Below are 24,658 nucleotides of genomic sequence, written 5' to 3' on the forward strand. Positions count from 1 at the left end.
CAGGATTCCGGAAGGCTGATGAGAGCTCCGGGAGATTGAGGTCTCAGAGTTGGGTCCTTGATTCGGCCGTCTGCCTCATTGCCGGAGCTGATTTAGTGGGCAGTCAGACGAGACGCTCTCCGCTTGTCCCTTAATTGGTTGCTGTCACCGCCACTCTGAAGTCACACGCGCGCGCACACACACAAACACACACGCAAACAAACACACACACACACACACACACACACGGATAACCAGATCTAATGTTGTACTGGGGGGGGCACAGCTGGCGTTGAGTGCTAACCGCGGTTTAGGATTGGCCGCAAATGTCCAGGCGGACACATGCACACATACATGCATACAAAGCTAAGTAAGCAGCTGGTGAATCTGCAGCCTGCGGGTTTGGAGGGCTTCCCAGATGACAGACGCCTCTGGGCTACAGAAGAAAAGGTTGGGTGGGTGGGCTTCAGGACCACCCCTCTGCCCACTCCTGGGGCCCAGCACTGGAACACACACACACACACACATACACACACACACAAGCAAACACTCCAAATGTATAAAGCAAAGGCTCTAATGCACACACACGCACACGCATACACACACAGCAGAGTAAGCAAGCGCTCTAATGCCTAGGAGCAAACACACGATGTACACACACACGTACACACAAGAGCACAGTGGATCGGTGTCTATGAGGACATTATGCTTGTACACGCAACAGCTCTGGAAGGAGAGTGAGCACAGGGAGGAAACACAACTCCAGGAAGATCAGTACATCTTCTTCTTCACACACACACACACACACACACACACACACACACACACACACACACACACACACACACACACACACACACACACACACACAGGGAGGGAGCTATGTGGTGTCCATCCATTCTCTCCCTTTCTCTCTCATTTCTCTCCTCTCTTTCAGGTACCAGTCTGTCTGTGTGTGTGTGTGAGTGTTTGTCTTCGCCCAGCTTATTCCTGCCTCTGCACTGCAGTCACTGTCACACCAGAGGTGAAGTCATTAGGGTCTTGGTCCAGATCTTGGTGCATTGTGTGTGTGTGTGTTTGTGTCTGTCTATGTGTGTCTCTAAGGACCCATTAGGCCCTCAAACTGACATCAATCCACATCCAACTCCTCTCTTCCTGTCACACGGTCCCTCAGGACCAGTAGGAACCTTTAGAGAGGCAGTTAGGGAAGCACGATGCCAATTAAAACTCAATCTGCCCTGGACAGCCTATGTAAACAGCTTAGAGGACGCGTATGTGTGTTACAGAGCTCAGGGGCAATGGCAGGTGCTGGATGAGCATGCTGCTAGCCAGGATGTGCCTGTGTGTGTGTGTGTATGTGTGTGTGTTCTCTAGTGGATGCAGAGAGGCAGACTTAGCCAGATGGTGTGAAGTAGGTCTGGTCTCCATGGGGCAGCTGTCCTAGGTTATCTTGCTCCGAGCGCTCTCTTCATCAGGCCTTCTGCTGCGGCGGTTTACATGACACACACACACACACACACACACACACAAACACCCCCACACACACACACACACACACACACAAACACACACACACTACACACACACACACACGTCTCTCTCTCCTTCTCTCTCTCTCGTTCGGCCCTAATCGACCTCTTCACGCTCGCCATGGTCAAATTAAGCCATTAGCAAATAGCATTAGGACAAACAGGAGCACCCAGCAAACCATCGTCGCTACCATGGCAACTCAGGGTGAGCGCAAACTTACACGCACACACACACACAGGTGAAGAAGGGTTCTTCCTGGTGGCGAAAGACGTGGTGGTTAGGAAATGCGCTGAGGAGTCACAGACTCAGGGGTTAGCCTCGGGACGAGCGGACGGGTCGGAGCCGTGGCCTCTCCTCTCCTCTATTCTACTCTCCTCTCCTCCATTCTCCTCTATTCTACTCTCCTCTCCTCCATTCTCCTCTCCTCCTCTCCCCTCCTCTATTCTCCTCTCATCTATTCTCCTCTCCTCTATTCTCCTCTCCTCCTCTCCTCTATTCTCCTCCTCTCCTCTATTCTTCTCTCCTCTCCTCCTCTCCTCTATTCTCCTCTCCTCTATTCTTCTCTCCTCTCCTCTATTCTATTCTCCTCCTCTCCTCTCCTCCTCTCCTCTATTCTCCTCTCCTCTATTTCCTCTCCCCTCCTCCTCTCCTCTATTCTCCTCTCCTCTATTCTCCTCTCCTCTCCTCCTCTCCTCTCCTCTCCTCTCCTGTGAGACCTCGGGGGGTCTAATGAGCAGCGTAGGGGGAAGTGGAGTTGGCATGTTTCGGTGAGATTCGTTGAGGTTCGTTATAATTGGCTGTTCTGCGGGTCTCGGGATGGCGGTGCCTGTGCTAAATTGGCCTATTTTCCCAACATGCACGGCAGGACATGAAAGCGGGGAGGTCCGCTGCGGAGCCGAGCTTGACCAGAGGCCGGATCTGACGTTCTCAGGAGGCTGTTTGATGCAATATCGCGCAGGAAGAAAGAAAACGTCCAAAGCGGCGAAGCGTCATATCAGCTGCTGGGGAATTTCAGAGGAGGAGGGTCTAGCGCATCTACTGGTCTGTGCTGGTACGCGGACATTAAAAAAACAGCGGTAAAACACCATCCCCGGCGGTTTTGCTCGGCCAGACGCCCTAATGGCCGCCCCGTTAGACGATGTCCTACAGAACTGGCCGCGTTTAGGCGAGCGATCGGCGAACGCCCGCCCTCTGCAACTGATACATGCGCCTGAATACGGCCCCATCGATTGCTTCTTTCTTCATTGCTCTCTCCCCGCGACGTTAAAAATGACCCTGAGCGCCGGGCGGAGTGCTTTCCCATCATTATGGAGATCTATCGATCGGCCGCCGGACGCCGGTATTGATTTACAAATCTGTCGTTTCTCTGCGGCCGTGTCGGCCATTTGGACGTCATTAAGGCCGGCCTTCATAACTTACAACATAATTGGTTTTGGCGAGCAATCTGACTCACAAAACAGCCTGGTAGGGTCTTGCTAGACATCACTAGGGGAAGGGGAGGAGAGGAGAGGAGAGGAGGAGGGGAGGAGAGGAAAGGAGGAGAGGAGATGAGAGGAGGGGGGGGTGGGGTGAGAGAGAGACAGCTGCAGATTTACAGCGAAGCTTGAGGTTTAAATTACAGAAGTGCAATTATGTGAGCAGTTAGAAGTCAGAATGATAGCTTACTATGGGGGGAGTATTAGACAGAGGGGCTGAGGACCAGATCAAGCCCTAATGCAGTAATTAATTCCCAGATGATTGGCTAACTGACATCCGTATACTGTTCATTTACTAAGAGTCTTTTAAACAAGGCTCAGGATGTCAGCACTACAGAAGCCAGGGCTCAGCGGCAGAGCTCAAATGCCAGGGACACAGACTGCACTCTCAGAAGAAAGAAAAGTACGAAGGGACCTTTCGAAATTTATGGGAGGGCGTCGCCCGAGGAAAAAAGGGCAGGGTTGTGTTTTTTTATTTTTTATTTGAGGGTCATACAAATTTGCTTCGATTAAAATAAAATAGTTTCTTCAGCTTTTCGGAATTCAGCAAGCTGTTTTGTATGACCCGGTGTGTAGGCTGTCGTTTCTCTTTGGCTGCCCTGTTGGCGAATCAGTGGCGCTCTGCCGGTGATGACGAGGAAGATTTAGCAGCTCGTGTGAAGAACAGACAGACACCGACATGCGGCCTGTTTTTAGTGCAGTGCATTTTGCTGTTGCTGGTCGTTGCTGCGTGCTTTCACTTCTTTCATTCGCTACTGACATTACAGTAACATGTAAAATAAGCATATAGGCATATGTATAATAAGCAAAACTAGTGGCCATATTGAATTGTCTTCCTTCAGATTGTTGAAGCAGTTTTTCTCAGTATTAGACTATGGAGATGTTATTTATAGAATTCCTGCTCCCTCTATTCTTAAGCGCCTGGACGCAGTCTAACATTCTGCCCTTAGATTTGTCACTGGCGATAGCTATGGTACACACCTCTGTGTCCTTCATGACAAGGCGGGCCTGTCCTCTCTGGCAGAGAGACATGACAAACACTGGTCCCTTTTTATCTTGAAGGCCATTATTGGAAAGCTCCCTCCTTATATTACTCCTCTGTTGGAGTGGAACTCTGGTCCCTATATGACTCGCTCGGGTGACCTGCTTCTTCTTAAAAGTTCCTCGAGCCCTGACAGAGCTTGGGGAATTAACTTTCTTTTTTAAGCCCCCTATCTTTTGGAATGCACTCCAAGAATCTCTAAAAAAATTGGCTCTCTGCCTTCATATGGGCAGTTTAGAGCTCTGGTTTGAAACATTCCTGCCTCTGTTTGACTGTTGAGCTGGACTCTTCTACTTTATATTGTTCTACTTTTATTATTCGTGTTGGTGTGCTGTTTATTGTGCTTCATTTTATTGGTATTATGATCATATATTTTGTACAGTATTATTAGTATTATTTGCTTTGTAATCTCGGCTGCATTGAAAATGAGGGCTTTCCCCTCAATTGTATTCCTGAGAATTAAATAAAGGTTATGAATGAACCCGTGCTGACTTGAAAACGGAAGATACATTGTTTTCTTCTTACTCTGAGTAACACCATATTAAAATGGTGTTATCTTTTTTTCAATATCTCAGGGAGGGTCAAAGAAAAATATATTTCTATCAGAGGGAGAGTCATGCATTTTTATTTCCGAGCACTCTAAAATCCCCCCTCCCATACATTTTTAACGGTCCCTAAATATAACCATTTGTAACAGTAGTGGAACCCTCTTTACTAGACAGAACCCTTTTCAGGTCCGAAAGAAGCATTTAGAGATCCGACCAGAAAAGAGCTCTGTCTGGAACCTTCTTTAAGAGGGTTCTTCTACTGTCACCAATTGTTCTAAATAGTACTTAAGAGTGTCCTTCAACATGACGTCTAGTAGTATTAACATGGGGTTGATACTGTCTGCCTTACTGTAAACACAACTCATCTATTGTGGAGAAGGGCTGAGAGAGATGGACAGAAGAGAGAAAGAGAGCAGGAATGTTAATGAGATAAAGGTAGAGAGAGAGAGAGAGAGAGAGAGAGAGAGAGAGAGAGGGAGAGAGATAAAGAGGGATGTTGAATCCAGGGTCCTGCGTGTCTGTGACTTTTGTGACGAGATGAGGGTGAAATGCTGCATGTGATTTAATGGTCTGCTAGTCCTGAGCCACATATACACCCCTGCAATTCATTAGACCCGTTTCAAATGTCCTATCGTTCCGACCGAAATGGAGAGGAGGGATGGGGAGGAGGGAGAGAGGTGGGGGGTGAAGCTCCGGCCCAGCCCAGCCCGGGGGGGTTTGGATCCTGAAGCTCCGACCCAGCCCAGCCCAGCCCAGCCCGGGGGGGTTTGGATCCTGGAGTCCAGTTCCCCTAACTCATCTCTGGACAATGCAGCAGAGATCTCCTGGTCTACAGTTCCATTGGAAATACATTGGGGGAGAGTGGGATTAGGAAAATGACGCAATGAAGAGAAAGCAAAACTAAATCGACATTAAACGCCCCCCCCCTCCCCCCACATTGAGTCACCTTTACGGTGCTGCAGTATTGGGTTTATGTGGCTTGATATTACAGTAAGGAGTGTCAGAGACAGAGGGAGGGAGGGAGCGAGAGAGCTTAGCTTGCATTCCTTTATCTTCACCAAAACTATATAGTCTGAAGAGCAGAATATAATAAATCCTGCAGTATTATGATAATCTATAAGACCTGTGAGGCTGAGACAGGAGGGAGTTGGGGGGGGCAGTCTCTCTGCTTTATGCAATATCCATCTGTAGTGTGTGTGCTGCTGCTGTCCACGGCTACACCGGTACCTCCCCCCCGCACACACACACGCACACGCACACGCACACACACACACACACACACACACACACACACACACACACACACACTGCATGCCTCGGAGTGTGTGGTACCACTTCATGTGACTATGGCCTCTCTTGTGTTATACTGGTCTCTCTCTCTTTCTCTCTCTTTCTCTCTCTTTCTCTCTCTCTCCCTCTCCATCTCTCTCTCCCTCTCTCTCTCCCTCTCTCTCTGTTTTACTGGCAATGTCTCAGTAGCCTTGGACAGCCACCTCCTCCACACCCACACACTGTCTGGCACCTCTCTCTCCTCTCTCCTCCTCACTCTATCCCTCTCACCTCCCACAAAACCTGATTAAGGAGAATAAGAGCCACATGGTCTCAGCTGTAGAAAGAGGTAGTGTGTAACAGAAGTGTGTGTGTGTGTCATCAGGTTAGCCTAATCCAGTTAGGGACACAGGCGTGAAGGAGGGGTTCGCTCAACACGACATGGATGAGCAGATAGGAATGCAGGAGGAGGAGGCCGCCAAATATCATCAGAGAGAGAGGGGAGAGAGAGAGAGAGAGAGAGAGAGAGAGAAGGGTGGGGGGGGGGGAGAGAGAGAGAGAGAGAGAGAGAGAGAGAGAGGGGTGGAGGTAGAGAGAGAGAAGCTGAAAGAGAGAGCATGGTGTACATGCCTCAGTAGATATGTGGCCCCATGCTGCATAGCCGAGAACATTTCGAAAAACAAATTTAGAATTATTGGCTCATACAGACTAGTTGCTACCTGCCTTCCGGCTAGCGTACACACTGACTAGCATACAGACGAGCTACCTACTGTAGCTACTGGCTAGCATAGCAATAAATAAACAATGTAGCAGGGGGGTTGTCGGTAAATAAAACATGACTTGCGCCGGCTACTGCTGGAGTCCGGTTACGGGGGGGGGTCGTTGCGGCTTACGGGGGTCTGGAGTGGGCCGCCCCACCTATAAGAATGGAAGTATCAACACCCCCCCCCCCCCCCCCCCCTACCCTTAATGACATGTTGATTTAGTGTCGTGGCAGCAGGGGCCTCTATTTTAAGAGGATGGCAACATGCCTCACATCATGTAACATGAGACACTCGGATAATCTAGTCTGTCTCTCTGACCCCGAGGACAGGAAGGTAGACAGACAGACAGACAGACAGACAGACACAGACAGACCCTGTCCTAATTCAACCCCCTATTTACAAACTTACTCCCCATGCACCACTGAGGCTCGACCGACACTCGGACACACGACACTCAGGACGATGTCTAGAACGTCTCTAAAATCGACTGATGAGGCAAACGCACACCACCCAGCTGATAACCCTGACAACACGGCAGCCGATACCCCGACCGAGCGCCCAAGTGACCCTGAAAAAAATACACCGGCCAATCAGACGGCTGCTCGGTCTGAGGCTGGCGAGGGCTTGTGGGCGGCCAGGGGGAGCTGTGAAGTGTGAACAGGAAGGCTGTTGCCTTTTAATTGGTGTTATGTGGAGTTTTACTGTGAGAACGCCTTAACGTCTAAGCTAAAAGGAGCGTGTTTGTCAGAGGGAGAAGCCCGTCCTCTGTTAGGGCTGCTTTGGCCGTACTGGCTGTCGGTGTCTAGGTCGTCTCGGCTGTCCAGGCGGTTGGCTGGGGTTGATTTAATCACAAGGTTGAGGAAGATAATTTCATTACATTCACAGACACACATATACACAGACACACACGCACACGTACACACAGACTGGTACCTGAAAGAGAGGAGAGAAATACGAGAGAGTAAAAGAAAGAGAGAGAGAGAGAGAGAGAGAGAGAGAGAGAATGGATGGACATCGCACTGCTCCCTCCCTTTGTGTGTGTGTGTGTGTGTATGTGTGTGTGTGTGTGTGTGTGTGTGCGGGGCCGCACGCGTGCAGGTGTGTGTGTGTGTGTGCGGGGCCGCGCGCGCAGGTGTGTGTGTGTGTGTGTGTGTGTGTGCGGGGCCGCGCGCGTGCAGGTGTATGTGTGTGTGTGTGTGCCTGCGTGCGTGTGTGTCCGGGCTCTGCACCAGCAGCCTACTCCAGTCCGCTCCGCTCCTCTCATCTGTCCGCAGCTCTATTAGGAACCGTAGGCATGAATGACTTCATTAGACAGCAGGACAAGGGAGGAGAAAGAACAGCCAGAGGAAAGACAAGGACAGCCCAGAGAACAAGTCTTAATACCTGGACCCCCGGGCCTCTGGCAAAATGAATCTCTCTCTCTCTCTCTCTCTCTCTCCATCTCTCATTCTCTCTCTCTCTCTCTCTCTCCATCTCTCTCTCTCTCTCCATCTCTCTCTCTCTCCATCTCTCTCTGACACACGCCTGTACACTCACAGATGTGGTTGTCATAGTGGGAACTGAGCTGATCCATCTCTCATTTTCTCTCTCTCTCTCTCTCTCTCTTTCTCAATCTCTTTCCGCATTCCAATTCACTTCACTTCACAAAGCTTCAGGCACTGAAAGTAGTTTCTGCTCTCGCTGTCAAAGCAGTAGGTGGTCAGGAGCCCGGTAACGGCCCGGAAGCGGACGACGCGGACGTTTCTCTCTCCGTCTCTCTTTCTCTCCGTCTCTCTCCGTCCGTTCCATCTCCCCATCCCCCGCGGTTCGCAACCTGGGGGGTCATCCTGGGTTCCACCCTCTCATATGAATCCCGCATAAAATCTGTTGTCCTTTCTGCCTTCTTCCATCTTAAAAACATCTCCAGGCTTCGGCCTTCACTCACTGACTCTGAGACCTCACCCATGCTTTCATCACTTCCCGCCTGGACTATTGACGTTATTCACGCGGCGGACATTTATCTCTTACGTCACGCTCAGGGTGGGAGAATGCGGAAGTATCCATAGACCGCGGTAGTTTTCACGTTATGAAATACACAGTACATAATACATCACACTCCCTCACGGAATCTGCGGTCCGCCCACTTGGGTCTCCTCACCGTCCCTCACACCAGCAGGCGAACCTTCGGGGACAGAGCCTTTAGGGTAGCGCCCCTGTGGAACTCTCTCTCCCCATGGAGGTTCACCAGGCGCCAACACTGGACAGCTTCAAGTCTGCACTGAAAAGACACTTGTTCACCCAGGCCTTTGGCAGCTAGATTGGTTGTTGTTGTTGTTGTTGTTGTTGGTTCTTGTTGTTGTCTCTTGTCTGTTTATTGCTCTGATGTAAAGCAACCTTGGGTTTCATGAAAAGCGCTATATAAATGTAAGTTATTATTATTATTATTATTATTATTATTATTGTCTCTTTCTCTCCGTCTCTCTCTCTCTCCCTCGACGCAGGCCCACATTCAATGGGGGTGGGGGGCCACTGGGGGAGGACAGACGGCCGTTCTGTTCCCCATCATGTGAGCTCAGAGGGCTGCCGGCAGGGTTCAGTCAGGTTGAGGGGTTAACCTGACCCCTGTGCTCACTCCGGCGACCCCTCAACCTGACTGAACCCTGCCGGCAGCCTTCTAGGCTCACATGATGACCACCCACCCTCCAACCCCCCCCCCCCCCGATACCGGTCACGCGACCCCATGCCAACGGCCAAACCGGCTCAGGGGGTAGCAGAGGCGGAGAGGGGCGCGGGGGAACTTCGTTTCCGCGGCAAAGGGTGGTAGGCGGAGCCAGCGTCACGTACCGTACACACGCGGCCGAAAGCGCGCCCCATAGACCACGGGGGGGGGGGGGAGGGGGAGAACACTGCGCTTGAGCGCGCCGTAACCGCCCTTTGACAAAAGGCCCAAAAAAAGGCCCGCTCCTGTCGGTGGGTTTAATCGCGTCCAATCCGCTCGCCCGAGACGTCCAACGGTGTGAGGGAGCGTGGTTCGGGGGGGGCGGGGCTGTGAGAGGTCTTGGCTGGGAGACGCCGCGGTGCTCGTCAATGTGCCAGGTGAGCGCTCCACTACCCCCAATTTAAATACAGTTTTTAATCTAGAGGAGAAATGACCCGCGGTGGTAGGAGGTTCTGCTCTTGATCTAACCTGCCCGGTTACACTCCCTTCTGCTCTGCCCTGTACTGCGTTCTACCCCGTTTTATCCTGTTCTGTCCTGCTGTACTCTGTTCTGTGGTTCTCAGTTCTACCCTTTTTTATCCTGTTCTGTTCTGCTGTTCTCTGGTGTACTCTGTTCTGCTCTGCACTACTCTACGGTTCTCATAGCCTGTTTTATCCTGTTCTATTCTGCTGTTCTCTGGTGTACTCTGTTCTGTTCTACACCACTCTACGGTTCTCATACCCTGTTTTATCCTGTTCTATTCTGCTGTTCTCTGGTGTACTCTGTTCTGTTCTGCTCTGCACTACTCTACGGTTCTCGTACCCTGTTTTATCCTGTTCTATTCTGCCAGAGACTTGTACTCTGCTCTGCGGAACCACAGTCTGGTCAGGTATTACAGGAACATCCATTTAGGAGGACAAAACGCCCAGGTGGTCCGGCACCAAAGAGCAATTAACTCATTTTCGCCGCAGTGTTTACCGTGTAATTACAAAGAGCTCAGTGGTGGAGGAGAGATCGATGGCCAGCCCGAGCCAAGGTCTGTGTGTGTGTGTGTGTGTGTGTGTGTGTGTGTGTGTGTGTGTGTGCGTGCGCAAATGTGCCAAAGCTGCCCCATCAAACACCCTCTCTGCACCGAATGATGCCAAGTCTCTCAACATGTTTCACCCACACAATGGACGTGGCTAGCTAGTACACGCACGAACACGTGCGCACGCACGCACGCACGCATGCGCGCACGCACGCACACGCACACATTCCCTCTTTCTCCACGGGGATATCTCACAGGAGAGGGCGGGGGGGAGGCGGGTTGTCAGCGATGGAGCGATACCGTGCCTGACAGACAGTTAGAGAGCCAATCAATAGGAGGACGAGGCCGGGTCAATGTGTGACTGGACCAATCAATGACGGCGAGAGAGATAGTGGGTGGGGGCTGTCATCCCCTCTTTAAACAGCTCCAGAGAGGGGGGAACTCATGGCTGGCGCCTGCAGGGGGAACCTTTAACTCTTAACTCTCTGAGTTGGAATTTCTGCCTCTGTGTTCCAACTCTGTCCAGTACTGTTGCATTTACGTTCAAAGTGCATGTTTGTCCATCTCAGAAAAGACTGTATGTTCATGTCCAAATACACAGCGTATATATATAGCATATACGTTCTACAGATTAGCACCAGGGTTCTCATCCGTAGTCCTGTTCTACAGATGGACCCCCAGGGTTCTCATCCGTAGTCCCGTTCTACAGATTAGCCCCAGGGTTCTCATCCGTAGTCCCGTTCTACAGATTAGCACCAGGGTTCTCATCCGTAGTCCCGTTCTACAGATGGAGCCCCAGGGTTCTCATCCGTAGTCCCGTTCTACAGATTAGCCCCAGGGTTCTCATCCGTAGGCCCGTTCTACAGATTAGCACCAGGGTTCTCATCCGTAGTCCCGTTCTACAGATTAGCACCAGGGTTCTCATCCGTAGGCCCGTTCTACAGATTAGCACCAGGGTTCTCATCCGTAGTCCCGTTCTACAGATTAGCACCAGGGTTCTCATCCGTAGGCCCGTTCTACAGATTAGCACCAGGGTTCTCATCCGTAGTCCCGTTCTACAGATGGACCCCCAGGGTTCTCATCTGTAGTCCCGTTCTACAGATTAGCCCCAGGGTTCTCATCCGTAGTCCCGTTCTACAGATTAGCACCAGGGTTCTCATCCGTAGTCCCGTTCTACAGATGGACCCCCAGGGTTCTAATCCGTAGTCCCGTTCTACAGATTAGCACCAGGGTTCTCATCCGTAGTCCCGTTCTACAGATGGACCCCCAGGGTTCTCATCCGTAGTCCTGTTCTACAGATGGACCCCCAGGGTTCTCATCCGTAGTCCCGTTCTACGGAATCCATATCTTGTACAGAGACACCATGTCATGGCAGCAGGCTGGTCTGTGTTTACTAACATGATTCCCATGGATCCTACGGCATCTTCAACGGGGGTGTTTAACGGTTAAAGGACAGTTTTGTCGGTCCAGCAGTCCCGAGGTGTGGTCACTCTGGTGCTGTGTAATATCTAATGTATTAACTAGCTGGGTTGGTTAATGATGACAGCAGATGTTCAACAGTACAGCAGGATGTGAAACTCAATGCGAGGTCAGGGTCAACGACCAAAGTCTCGCTGTGATTGTTTACGAAGGTGCTTACTACAGTACTTAACAGACAGGGACAGTATCTGCGTCAAACAGCTGTAGACAAACAGCTACATCTACCCTCTTATGTACAGCACGAAATAACACTGTCTTTTAGTGTTCATTTTTGGCATTTGGGACAGTATCCAGGGCAGGCTGTAACAGAGCACGCTGTTCAGTCAAAGACAAACAGCTGACTGTCCTCTAATCCTGCAGGAATCACATCCTGGTACCACGAACACCAAGGTGACTTACAGTACAGTACGCTACTGAACTAGAACCATTATGCAAGACCAAGCATTCAAACTGGACTAAGAGACACCAGCGTGGAAATATCACTCTAGCATTCCCAATCAGAATCACCAATCATAAATTCTCATAAACACGATATATACATATATATACTGTATAATTGCGTTGTTCAGTGGAACCCGCGATCACAGGGACGGTTGGGTGTAATTGGCATCCAAGCATACAGGCTCGCAGATAATGGGTGTAGGTTGTTCTACACCAACGCTTGGGCGTGTAGCAATTATCCCTGTCTTGGCCGCGAATAGCCGTAGCTTCTAGCACCCCCTCTACCTCCCTTCACCCCCCCCCCCCCAACCCCCCACCCCCCCGTCTCCTCACCCAGCCCCCCCCCCACCTCACCCCCATCCTGTCAGCGAGAGAGAGGAAAGACAGTGAGAGAGCGAGAGAGAGGGGGGGGGGGGATATGGGTGACAACAAATCGTTGCCTGGTTTCCTCTGCGTCTCCCTGACAGCCAGAAAGTGATCTGGCATAATACAGGCCGCTCAGACGCCAGAATATATGTGTGTGTGTGTGTGTGTGTGTGTGTGTGTGTGTGTGCGTGTGTGTGTGTGTGTGTGTGTGTTTGACAGCCCGGGAATTATCTGCTGGGGTCTAATATGCGCCAATTAGACGTTGGAGATCCATCTTCTGGAAAGGATATGAATTGTACAGGGAAGAAACACACAAATGCGCGCGCACATACGAGAAGCTGATAGTGTTGTCACGATACCAAAATTATGACTTCGATACGATACCTGCCCAAAATATCTCGATACCGATACCGAAACGATACCACGGCGAAAATCTAAAACATAAGGAAAAGGAATGATATAATGGAATAATAGATGACAGAACATGGAACTTTAAATTGTTGGCTTTTTTTTGTGCTCTGTTCAGTCTTTTTGCATCTTTTGAGTCTTTATTATATTTCCTGTAGCTTTGAAACACAGCTGGAAGGGAAGGCTGCCTCGACTGGGTGGTTTAGGATTGTGCTGGCTTCTGATTGTTTGTCTGTTTGGGGAGAAATCAATAAATTATGCCTATGTTGTTGCAAACTGTGAGATAATTAGAAGAACTTGAAAAGCTTATTATTATTATTATTATTTAACCCAGGCCTATTGAAGCATTTTTGCTATTCCAAATGATCAGAAGAGATAATTGTCTCACGGTTAACAGTTCTCTCGCTCTAGGAGGTCGGGGCAGATATTGATTTTTTTGTCACACGTGCGCTAGGCAGAGAGCTAGGCTTGCAGCCAGGTTGCAGCTATGCTATCTTAAAGTCTCATGCTACGGATGAAAATTAGCTTCTCTAGCTATCATCTGGTGCAATAAATGTATTGTGCATTCATACATTCAAACATAAGGTAGGCTAAATATCCTTCGGTTGGATTCAGTTACAGTACTGGTGTTGCTGCTGTGTGTGTCTTATCTTCTATCACATTCGCTAACCTGTCGCTCTTTGAATTGTTTGTGTAAGTTGGCATGTCTGTCTGCAAGATGCTTTGCCAGGTTGGTTGTATTGGCTCCCTTGGTTTGTATAGATTTGGGCTTGCCCTCACTGTCGGCTCTGTAAGCAAAATAATGCCAGATTTCGCTGCGCGCATCAGCTTTATCGACAAGCTGTGGACGGTTGACATTTGTACTTGTAACCATCTCAGGTTAGCTACCGTCCTCTCGAACATGCTGCGTGCATATGAGGGGGAAAAAACTGTTGCGCTGCTCGCTGCAGAGTGACAGAGCGAGGAGAGAGAGGGAGAGAGCGCGCGCACCCCCACACACACACATACTGCCCCGCGACTCGGGGATCTTGGGAGAGAGAAGCAGAGCGCTATTAGCCTACAAACAAACACGGCTTCACTGTCGCATGAACGCAACTCAATATATACGGCTCTTATTAAAACACTGTCTTTCTTAAAGTATCGATTCTTTAAAGTTGGGTATTGTACCGTTTTTGACGACAGAGTATCGTGGTACTTTCCTAGTATCGATACACCGTGCAACACTAGAAGCTGATATATTACACTAAATACCGGGAGAGGATGGCTAACAATGTGTGTGTGTGTGTGTGTGTGTGTGCGTGTGTTTACCTGTAGTGCCGTGTGTCTCGGAGGGCTCTGTTGCTGGGGATTCTCTCGCTCTCTCTCTGGTTGAAGGCGTAGAGCTTGTAGGGGTCGTCTCCAGGCCTCCACCTCCTGGCGTTCAGGTAGCCCTTCTCCTCAAACTCCTCCAGCAGCTCGTCCCACTCCGCATCCGACATCTGACAGCACACACACACACACACACACACACACAGTTAACCTCAGAGATCTAGCACACACACACACACACACACACACACACACACACACACAGTTAACCTCAGAGATCTAACACACACACACACACACACACAATTAACCTCAGGGATCTAACACACACACACACACACAGTTAGCCTTAGCCTTTCTTGCTCTGAAAATTTAATTTAATGTAATTTATTGCTCTATAAATGTTCTTAACCATTAGACAAATATATTACAGGAGCTTGCTCCAGATTGCCTGTTTTAAATATCTGTGTGGTTTTTATGGCTCTATGTGCTACTAACCCTGTTCTGCCTCCCCTCTCCCTAGTGCCTCTCTCTCTCCCTCCTATCTTCTAACCAGGTCGAGTGGATGCCCCACTGTCACCAGCAGACCTCCCGGAGTCCGATAGATACCCCCGTGTCTGCTGTGGATGTCGTAGCATTTAGTTAACACACACACACGTACACACAGACATACACCAGCCCACTTCCGGCTTTAGGCCTGGGCCATAGCAAACACACACCAGTATTTGCCATGTCTCTCCTATGATGCTTTTTTAGCCTCTCTTACTCTGAAATGTAATTTAATGTAATGTATTGCTTAATAAATTTTCTTAGCAGGTAGACAAACATACTCCTGGAGCTTGCTCGATCGCCTTGTTGAGAGGGGTCAGGGAAGAATTTTTACAGCTCACTTATCTGGCCCCCGGGTGATTACTGTTTTTTTGCTTCCCTCTGGAATATGTAGAGAGTGGGTTGTATACCCACCTCCCTTGTTCTCTGTAAAGCGCATTGTGTTGCCTCTGGGTATGAAATGCGCTATACAAATAAAGCTTTGATAGATTGATTGATTGATTGATTGAACCTCAGAGATCTAACACACACACACACAGTTAACCTCAGAGATCTAACACACACACACACACACACACACACAGTTAACCTCAGAGATCTAGCACACACACACACACACACACACACACACACACACACACACACACAGTTAACCTCAGAGATCTAACACACACACACACACACACACACACGGTTAGCCTCAGAGATCAAACACACACACACACACACACACACACATCCATCAGTTACGCACACTCAGGTAACACCGTCGTTTAGCCTCAGAGATCTGACAAAACGCACACACAGACACGAACGCGTACGCCGCCTCCCGATAACTTAAAACAGGACGAGCCCCGCTGACAGCTGAGCTGCGGCAGAGCTATCTGTCTCTGAGGAAGCCGCCAGAGCAGCACTTTCAGCGGTGCTGGTTGGAAGACGAAACTCAGCGTTTTCCCCTCCGTTACTCTCTCAGACCAACAGAATCTACCGTCCTCTCCGGCTCCCCCCCCCCACAAACACACACATAGATGTGTATACATGCACACACACGCACACACACACATACACACACACACACACACACACATGGAAGCAGACGACCGGACGAGCTGACAGAACTAACAGAGACAGAGCAGCATGGTCCAGTCTTTGTGCAGGACTAGATCTGGAGAGCCCATACTGTTCTAGACTGGTCAACTGACATGGGCTGTGGCTCAAGAGGTAGAGCGGGTCGTCTAATGACCGCAGGGTCGGCGGTTCGATTCCCGGCTCCTCCTGTCCACATGTCCTTGAGCTAGACACTGAACCCCGAATTGCTCCCAATGCAACGCTAACACCTTGCATGGCAGCTGCCGCCATTGGTGTGTGAATGGGTGAATGTGAGGCCATTGTAAAGCACTTTGGATAAAAGCGCTATATAAGTGCAGTTCATTTACCATTTCCATGCAGCCATGGGTCTGGAGGGACCAACACAGTACAGACTAGTGAACACCTGACTGTCTGAGCTCAGCCATACGCTGCTGTGGCCTCCGCCTCCACTGGGTCCTACTGTTATTATTCTAGAGAGATGTGTGTGTGTGTGTGTGTGTGAGTGTGAGTGTTTAGGTGATTGTGTGTGTGTGTGTGTGTGTGTGTGTGTGTGGGCGGGGACTGTCTGTGGTGTGCATGGTGTGTGTGTGTGTGTGTGTATGTGCGTGTTTAGGGGATTGTGTGTGTGTGTGTGTGGGCGGGGACTGTCTGTGGTGTGTGTGTGTGTGTGTGTGTGTGTGTCTATATAGCTTCCCAGTCTTCTGTGTGAGCCTGCGGAGATTAGCTGCTAGATTTTCCGCTGGAGTTTAAATGGAGCACAATGAAAAGATGCAAATGTAGTCTTATTGTACACGCTCACACACACACACACACACACACGCACGCACACACGCACACCGCCGGGGTTGGAGCTGTCAGCGGCTCGTGATCGAAGGCTGACAGGCCCCTGAGCCGCTGCTGCTGATGTAGCTGGTTCCCTCTGAATCCTGTGCTACACAACAAGGCACAACACACACACACACACACACACCTATGCCCTCATACACACAGCAGCCGAGCTGCAACCCAGGGGGTAATTATCACTGAGGGGTTGATGTAACAGACTCGGCTGGTACAGTACATTGTCTCTGATTTGTTCACTGCACCAATAACAGACCAGACAACTGAGCGCAGCCGGTTCCCTTTCGCCGCCCATGTTAACCAATCAGACTGCTCCCGCCGGCGGCGTCGTGTGGCGGCGTCCGGTCTGTTTCCCCCCCCCCGCGAGCGAACGTGTGTGACTGACGGCGCAGGCGAGCGGAATGGCTTGGCGGCCAGCGCGGAGGCACCGGGTCACGCTCGCCTCCCTTCTCCTGTCCACCCCCCCTCTTCTCGTCTCCTCCCCTCCCCACCCTTCCTCTCTAGCCCTCTCTTCTCCTCCTCGTCTTTCCCCCCTCCCCGCTCCATCCCTCCTCCTTTCATCATCTTTTCTCCTCTCTCTCGTCTAACACATCCGACCCAGTCTGCCGGGAATTTCAGAAGACGTTTTTCTCTGTGAGCCGGAGAGAAAACAGAGCTAGGATGAGGGTTAGAGAGAGAAAGGGAGAGAGAGAAGGTAGAGAAAGTGAGAGATGTACAGTACACACATACATGCGCACACACACACACACACACACGCACACACACAGGGGACACAGGTGTTTCACCAGCAGTCAGGCTGCTCACATCAGCTCCTTCTGTCTAAGGAAGACAGCTGTTCATTACTTCAGAACACAGAGTAATGGAGGAGAGAGAGAGAGAGAGAGAGAGAGAGGGAGGGAGAGAGGGGGGGTGGAGGAGATGGGAGGGGGAGAGAAGAGTAGAGATCAGAGAGAACCATAACAAAGGAGAGGAGAGAGGTGAGGGAGAGAGGAGGAAGAGAGAGATAAAACGAGAGGAGAGAAGAAGGTAGCGGTATGCTTCCTTAAGTAGGCTGAAGGTCATTGAATGCATGCGTGCACGCACGTGTGTGTGTGTGTGTGTGTGTGTGTGTGTGCGCAAGTGCGTCCCAGGGCCTGGTTTCTCATGGAGAGGTGTTGATGTAAAAGCACCTCAGTCTCATCCTCCCTCCCTCCTTCTATCACAGTGACATAATTGTGCGTCTGCAAACACTCCCCTGCCTGGGCTCATTATACCACAGTGCAATTCGTTTTTTAGAACAGGACAAACACCACTCACCACTGCACACTTCATCACAATATCAGTTATTGAGTTCAATGCCGGCAAGAAGGTGACAACACTGGTACTGTACATCTACAAAGCACTCAGCGCCAGACACAAGATCCTCAATCGACTCTGAGACTGGAGACTTTCTGATTTCAAACGTCAGACACGGACGGTCCCAGGGTTGGTTGCCGTTCACCTCCCCCCCCCCCCGTAGAGGCGCTGTATGAACTACTCCCTCATTTTTGAATGTTGGATGGACGTCGTATAGACGAGATGTGATGGAAAGATGACATCAGGCACAGAGCAGCGGATGATAAAGAGCCAATCGCAGCTGAGACGACAGCTCAGGGACAAATAACATTGGGCGAGGCCAAGCCATCACCTAGTCCCTTTAAAAAAAAAAATGTTTTAATGTATTTTTAATTTGTATCTTTTTACTCTGCTCCTTTACTATGTTATGTTCTGTAGTGTCCTTAAGTTTGAGAAATGCACTTATTATTATTACTACAACCACAGTAAACGCATTAGAAAACCGCACACGCACTCACATATATGCACATGAAACAAACACACACACACATACTTGTGCAGTGTGCATATGCAACACATGAAGGCACACATTAATGCACACACACGTCCACACAAGCGCAAACGCGCGCAGCCAAAGACGCATGCCTCCCCGTGTGATGTATAACCAGTGTCCACAGGGTAGTTTGTCACGTTAGCAGGCTACACATCAGCTGTTTCCCCATCATTATAATAGAGGAGAGAGAGAGGGAGAGAGAGAGAGGGGGGAGAGAGAGAGAGAGGTAGAGAGAGAGAGCGGGAGAGAGAGAGAGAGAGGGGGGGAAGAGAGAGAGAGGTAGAGAGAGAGAGAGAGAGAGGGAGAGAGAAAGGGGGGAGAGAGAGAGAGGTAGAGAGAGAGAGAGGTAGAGAGAGAGAGGGGGTAGAGAGAGAGAGAGAGAGGTAGAGAGAGAAGGGAGGGTAGATGAGAGATTGTTAAAGGTAAAATTCTAGATCAGCACATCGCGAATCCATTCCGGCTCAGGTCTTCATCAATCCCCCCGCAGCTCCAAACAATCACAGCTTGAGAAAGTGTTTCTGTTGGAGCCGGGCCATCTGTCTGCTAGCACCACCGCTCCTATCAGCTCTCCCTGGCCCCCCGCGCGCTAGTAGGCTACAGGCTGAAACACATAGAGGTGCTTTCCATTGATCTATCTGCTCCTCTCTCACTATTTCTCTTTCTCTCTCCCTTCTCTCACTCTCAGAACCGAGAGGGTCACAGGCTACTGGTCAGTACAAGGAATGTACTGTACAGGTGTGTGAATATACAGGTGTGTGTGTGTGTGTGTGGTCATTGGGTCTATCTCAGCATGTCTAAAAGTAGTAGTGGGTCTTTAGTATGAATCAATGCTAACAGATGTAGCTAGTGGGAGTGAGTGGTTTTCTTTTCCCGCTGTAAAGAGCAGAGCTAAGTGCCTCTTTGATCCTCAACATCTAACATTTGACTTGCACTAAAGCAGAGCGGCACTCAGACTGTAGATAACAGCCTCTCATATCCACATCCTCCTTCCCCTGGTGATCTGGTGATCACCTGTGTGTGTATGTGTGTGTGTGTGTGTGTGTGTATACAGTCCATCGTCCCACAGTAATATTTTAGCTAGCAAGCCTCTCCTATATCTAGCTGCCGGGTAGTGGTCTAGTTCACACACTCACACACCGTACACTACACACACACACACAGACATGCACACACACGAAGAGCAGAGAGGAAATATCAGACACTTTCATCCAAACTTACAATAACTGCATTTAATGTAGGTAGTCAGTGTACCACTACTCGCCAGAACTACACAAGTGCATCTCCTTTCTAAACACAAGTAACTAAGAGCTTAGTCTAGTGCTGAGGCCAAAGTGCAAGAGCAGCAAAATACAAATACAACCGGTGATTAAGAGGAAGCACCCGGGTTGTACTGTACTTCTTGAGGTGAGTTTTGAGCCTGTGATGTTGGGGAAGAAGTGCTGCGACTCCCCTGCCCTGACGTCAGTGGGCAGTTCGTTCCACCACTGTGGGGCCAGGACAGAGAAGAGCCGTGACCTCGGAGTGACGGGGCAACCGATCACCTCGAGGTAGCAGAGCGTAGTGGTCGGGCGGGAGTGTAGGACTTGACCATGGCCTGGAGGTACGAGGGAGCTGCCGTTCATTGCCCTGTAGGCTAGTACCAGAGTTTTAAGCGGGATGCGAGCTGCTACAGGGAGCCAGTGTAGAGAACGGAGGAGGGAAGTTGTGTGGGAGAACTTGGGGTGGTTGAACACCAGGCGAGCAGCTTTCTGGACAAGTTCCAGGGGTTTAATGGCTGATGCCGGGGACCCAGCAAGGAGGGAGCTGCAGAAGTCCAGGCGGGAGATGACCAGGGCCTGGATGAGCACCTGCGCTGTTTCGTCAGTGAGGAAAGGGCGAATCCTCCTGATGTTGTAGAGCAGGAATCTGCAAGAGCGTGTAACCAATGCGATATGTGCCAAGAACAACAGTTCGTCCAGGGTCACACCCAGATTCCTCGCAGTCCGAGTTGGCGTCACCACTGTGTTGTCAAAGCTGATGGCCAGGTCACGGTATGGGCAGCCCTTTCCCAGGAGGAACTGATAAATGGAATCTAACTAAAACTCTAAACCATAATTCTAAATCTTAACTCTAAACTTTAAACTCTGCAGGACAACAGGTGACCGCCGTTTAATATTCCCTTTGATTTACTATAAAAGTGATCTTCTATTTCTAAGGCGTGTTTGTGTGTTCATGTTGTTTTGTGTGTTGGCAGTGTTGCTTCCTGTATGATCCAACGCTCTCCGCCAGAAGGTCACTGAGTTCTGCTGGTTCAGGCTGAGGACAGCCACCGAGCAGCAGGCGGGATTAGAGCTGCTGACCTGCTGACCCAAACATCTACCCAAGGAATATATCTCTCCGGTCCCATTTCAACAACAAAACCTTTGTTTGAAGCATCTGTCAAACTTTTTTTTCAGGATGACATCCCTTTGAATGGATGGCGATGTGTCAAAAAGAGAAGACACGAGGAAAGCAAGAAACATAAACGTCCCCAACGGACGACCCGCCGCGTCTTCGGGTCCGACGGAATATCGCTATGACTCTAGTAACGCTGAGCTTTACAAGAACGCCAGAAGCCGGCGTGTCCCCCCCCCCCCCCCCCCCCCAACGCCGGGAAGCGGCGATCCAGACGGCTCGAGGGCGCACTGAGGCTGGAGCGCCGGAGAAGTGGACCCCCAGCGGAATGAAAAGGAAAGCGGGCAGGTCAAACGTCACCCGGCGCAAGACGGTCCCCCGCTGAGCTGCCAAAGACGAACCTATCGTTGAATCATGCACTTCTTCGCGTCGGAGAGGACTGGGAGATTGGATGGAGCTGCCCTGTGGCCTCGCTGTACCGTAGGGGAATGTAGGTGACCATGTAACGATCGACGGGGCCACCCAGCCGCCGGTTTTAGGCTGTGGTGTCTTTTTCAAACGGGGTGAACAGAAATGCGATGCCTGGAGAGCGGTGTTCTCCTACATGCGGTACAGAGATGAGTGATGATGTATAATTGGCGACCGTGTGCGTAGCTCCACCCGGTAGCGCCGGGCAGCCGGTACCCTGCCTGACTGTTCTCTGTGCGAGTGTGTGTGTGTAAGAGTGTGTGCGTCTGTATGTGTGTGTTTGTGCGCGTGTCCCACCAGACGGTTCTGTGCTCTGTTCCGAGCTGACTAGGCACCTCAGTGGCCACTCCAGAATAATGTTGTTTATTTAAAGGAGTAGTAAAGGGAAAATGCATGTTTATCCCAGTTTTAAGGTTACTTATGATCATATACAATAGTTCAGATCAAAACGTTGACAAAACTAGCACTTTTGAGAAAGTCTGATAATTGCTCTACCACCGTTTTGGTCATACAATGGATGTGGGTGGGCACCTTAAAAAATCTTTCAAAAACATGTTAAACTCTCGATTTCAAAGACAAGAAGCTCACCGAGGGGGTAATTGGTGTTCTGACATCAAATTCGCCGCAACGTATGAATCCTGTAGGGTTTTATTGATCATTTTATGAAATCCATTGACTTGTATTGAAGCGACCGTTGTAGATGTGTAGATCAATCCGCAGAGGGGATTCAGGAAGCGGAACTACTTATGGTAGCTATTGTTATTGTATATGTTGCTAGGCTACCTAGTTTGCGGAAGTTTAGACACGACTAAATAGTTCTATGCTAAATATTTTAAAAAGCCTTTCCAGATTAACTAGAATCTTACTTTATGGCGAATTATATGTCAGAACGCCAATTAACACCTCGGTGAGTTTCTTGTCTTTGAAATTGAGAGTTTAACATGTTTTTTGAATGATTTTTCACGGTGCCCACCCACATCCATTGTATGACCAAAACGGTGGTAGAGCAATTATCAGACTTTCTCAAAAGTACTAGTTTTGTCAACGTTTTGATCTGAACCATTGTATATGATCATAAGTAACCTTAAAGCAGGGCTAAACATGCATTTTGCCTTTACTACTCCTTTAATCACATCTATACAAAGTAACCCCCCTGCCTTCTGGCTCCAACTCTCTCACTGAATATGTATGACCCAGTGCTACTTGTTACCAGGAAAAGAGGAATCTTGCAAAACACAAGTTATATATAGTCTAGGCTGCAAGCTACAGGATGTATGTAGTCTTTTAGCTACTATTAAACCTCTGTTAAGGTCATGAAACAAACAAAAACAGCACAACAACAAACAACAAAACAATAATAGAGCGTCGGGTTTGCCGTGGAGAAAATCAGGACGGCCGTCTCCGGGCAGAAACTCGCTACCCGTCTCCGACTGTGTGGCGGCCTTTGGTCCAAGCAGAATTCCAGAAGAGCATCTGTCTGACTTGAGAGCAGAGACGAGCACAGAGAAGGAGCTGAACACACACACACACACACACACAGAGACAAAAACACACACAGGAACACATTCTCTCACTCACCTCACAGGCAGAAGTGGGGGTTATCAAAGCAACTCAAGGCAACAGACAGAAAAAGGAATAACTCTGCTGCTCTGCCTCTGTGGACTCCAGTCGGACGGCTATTCTGGTCTAGGCAGCGAGAGCCCACACACACACACATACACACACACACACACAAATAAAGTCTTCAAGGTTTGGAGACTTTAGTGCATATCTTAATCCATTTCTTTATAACCTCAGATTAGAGTGTTTGAGCCGGATTCAGCTGGGAATGTTCTGATTGACTTTTCCCAATGTCAGGTGAGGTTGGAGCGAATGTTGCTTTAATCCTGTCCGTGATATTTGCTCATCATTTCACGGTTGATTAACTACTGTTGCAATAACATGGTAATAGCTCTCTAAGCACTGAACACACAACCACAGCAGTAGACAAGGGAGGAGAGCCAGAGGTGAATGGACATTTATACACACTGTTCCTGGGTCAGCCTGCTGAGTCAGAGGTGAATGGATCAGCCTGGTGACATTTATATAGACTGTTCCTGAATCTGCCTGCTGAGGTGATGTGTACAGGATAGAGCCACATTCTGAAGATTTGGAGTCAACTGCTGTTCCACACCCAGGTCAACAAAGCCCATGACAGAGTCCCGTCTGACTCGGACACGGACACACACACACACACATTTATTTTTGTATACAACGGATTTTGCTACATTCCGTCCATCTTCATGCTGATTTTCTTCAAGGTAGATCCCAAATGTAGTATGGGGGAGGGGCCCGCCAAGAGCAGTTTGAAACGGGACCCCACATCCCCATGCATGCCTATACACACACACACACACACACACACTTCTCCCTCCCTCCCTCATTCCTGTCCTGACTCTTTACGAGAAATAACATTTTCGCACAAATGACTTCCAACACGCAGGAAGAGGTTGTACTCCGTCTTCCGTAAACGGTTTTATTTGCTCTGTCACCATTCTGTCTGATTGAGTCCCTCTCTCTCTCTCTCCTCCCTCTCTCTTCTCCCACTTTCTCATCCTCTCTCTTCCTCCTTTCTCTCGCACACTCTTTCTCCCCCTCTCCTCCTTCCATCTCTCTCTCCCTGGCCCGTCTGACAGAGCTGCCTAAATAAGACTGATGGCTCAATCTTTAAAGGATAAAGGTGAGAATTACCAATGTGGCAGCATCGCCGTCGTTCCACACCGTGAAGGGAAAACACTCTGCTTGGAAGAACCGACGGTCCATTTTAGAATAAATGTATATCATTTTCTCATAGAGAGACGGAACATGAGCTATATTTCAACGCCAGTGCCTGGCGGCAGCCTTGCCGTGCCATTAAGATACAGTACAGGAAGCAGCAGGTGATCAACATCGTGCACAGAGAAAATGGCGGGGATGATACGTGTGTATGTGTGTGTGTGAAGGTAGGAGAGTGTGTGTGTGTGTGTTTTTAAGCAGAGGGTACAATGTATTGATCCGTGTCTCCTAATAAGCACGGCGGAGTCCAGGGGACAGAATCGTCTCTTCTCAACAGTTGGCGCCGGGAGCGCGTAGCCTCTCAGCAAGTTTAACGGTGCCGGCCACGGCCTCAGCCCGAGGAA

At 49.7% G+C, this 24,658-nt stretch overlaps 1 protein-coding gene across 2 annotated transcripts in view; it reads right to left on the reverse strand.

The window, feature by feature from the left end:
• The window catches only part of galnt14 (UDP-N-acetyl-alpha-D-galactosamine:polypeptide N-acetylgalactosaminyltransferase 14 (GalNAc-T14)), an 82,225-nt gene that overhangs the window by 53,524 nt on the left and 4,043 nt on the right, over window positions 1-24,658 (reverse strand). For both annotated transcript variants that reach the window (XM_084453934.1, XM_084453935.1), the window contains exon 2: window positions 14,315-14,484. In XM_084453934.1, coding sequence (XP_084310060.1) covers window positions 14,315-14,484 — 170 coding nt within the window. The remainder of the gene's footprint in view (window positions 1-14,314; window positions 14,485-24,658) is intronic.

Source organism: Borostomias antarcticus (assembly GCF_949987555.1).
Source record: "Borostomias antarcticus genome assembly, chromosome: 19".
NCBI lineage: Eukaryota > Metazoa > Chordata > Actinopteri > Stomiiformes > Stomiidae > Borostomias > Borostomias antarcticus.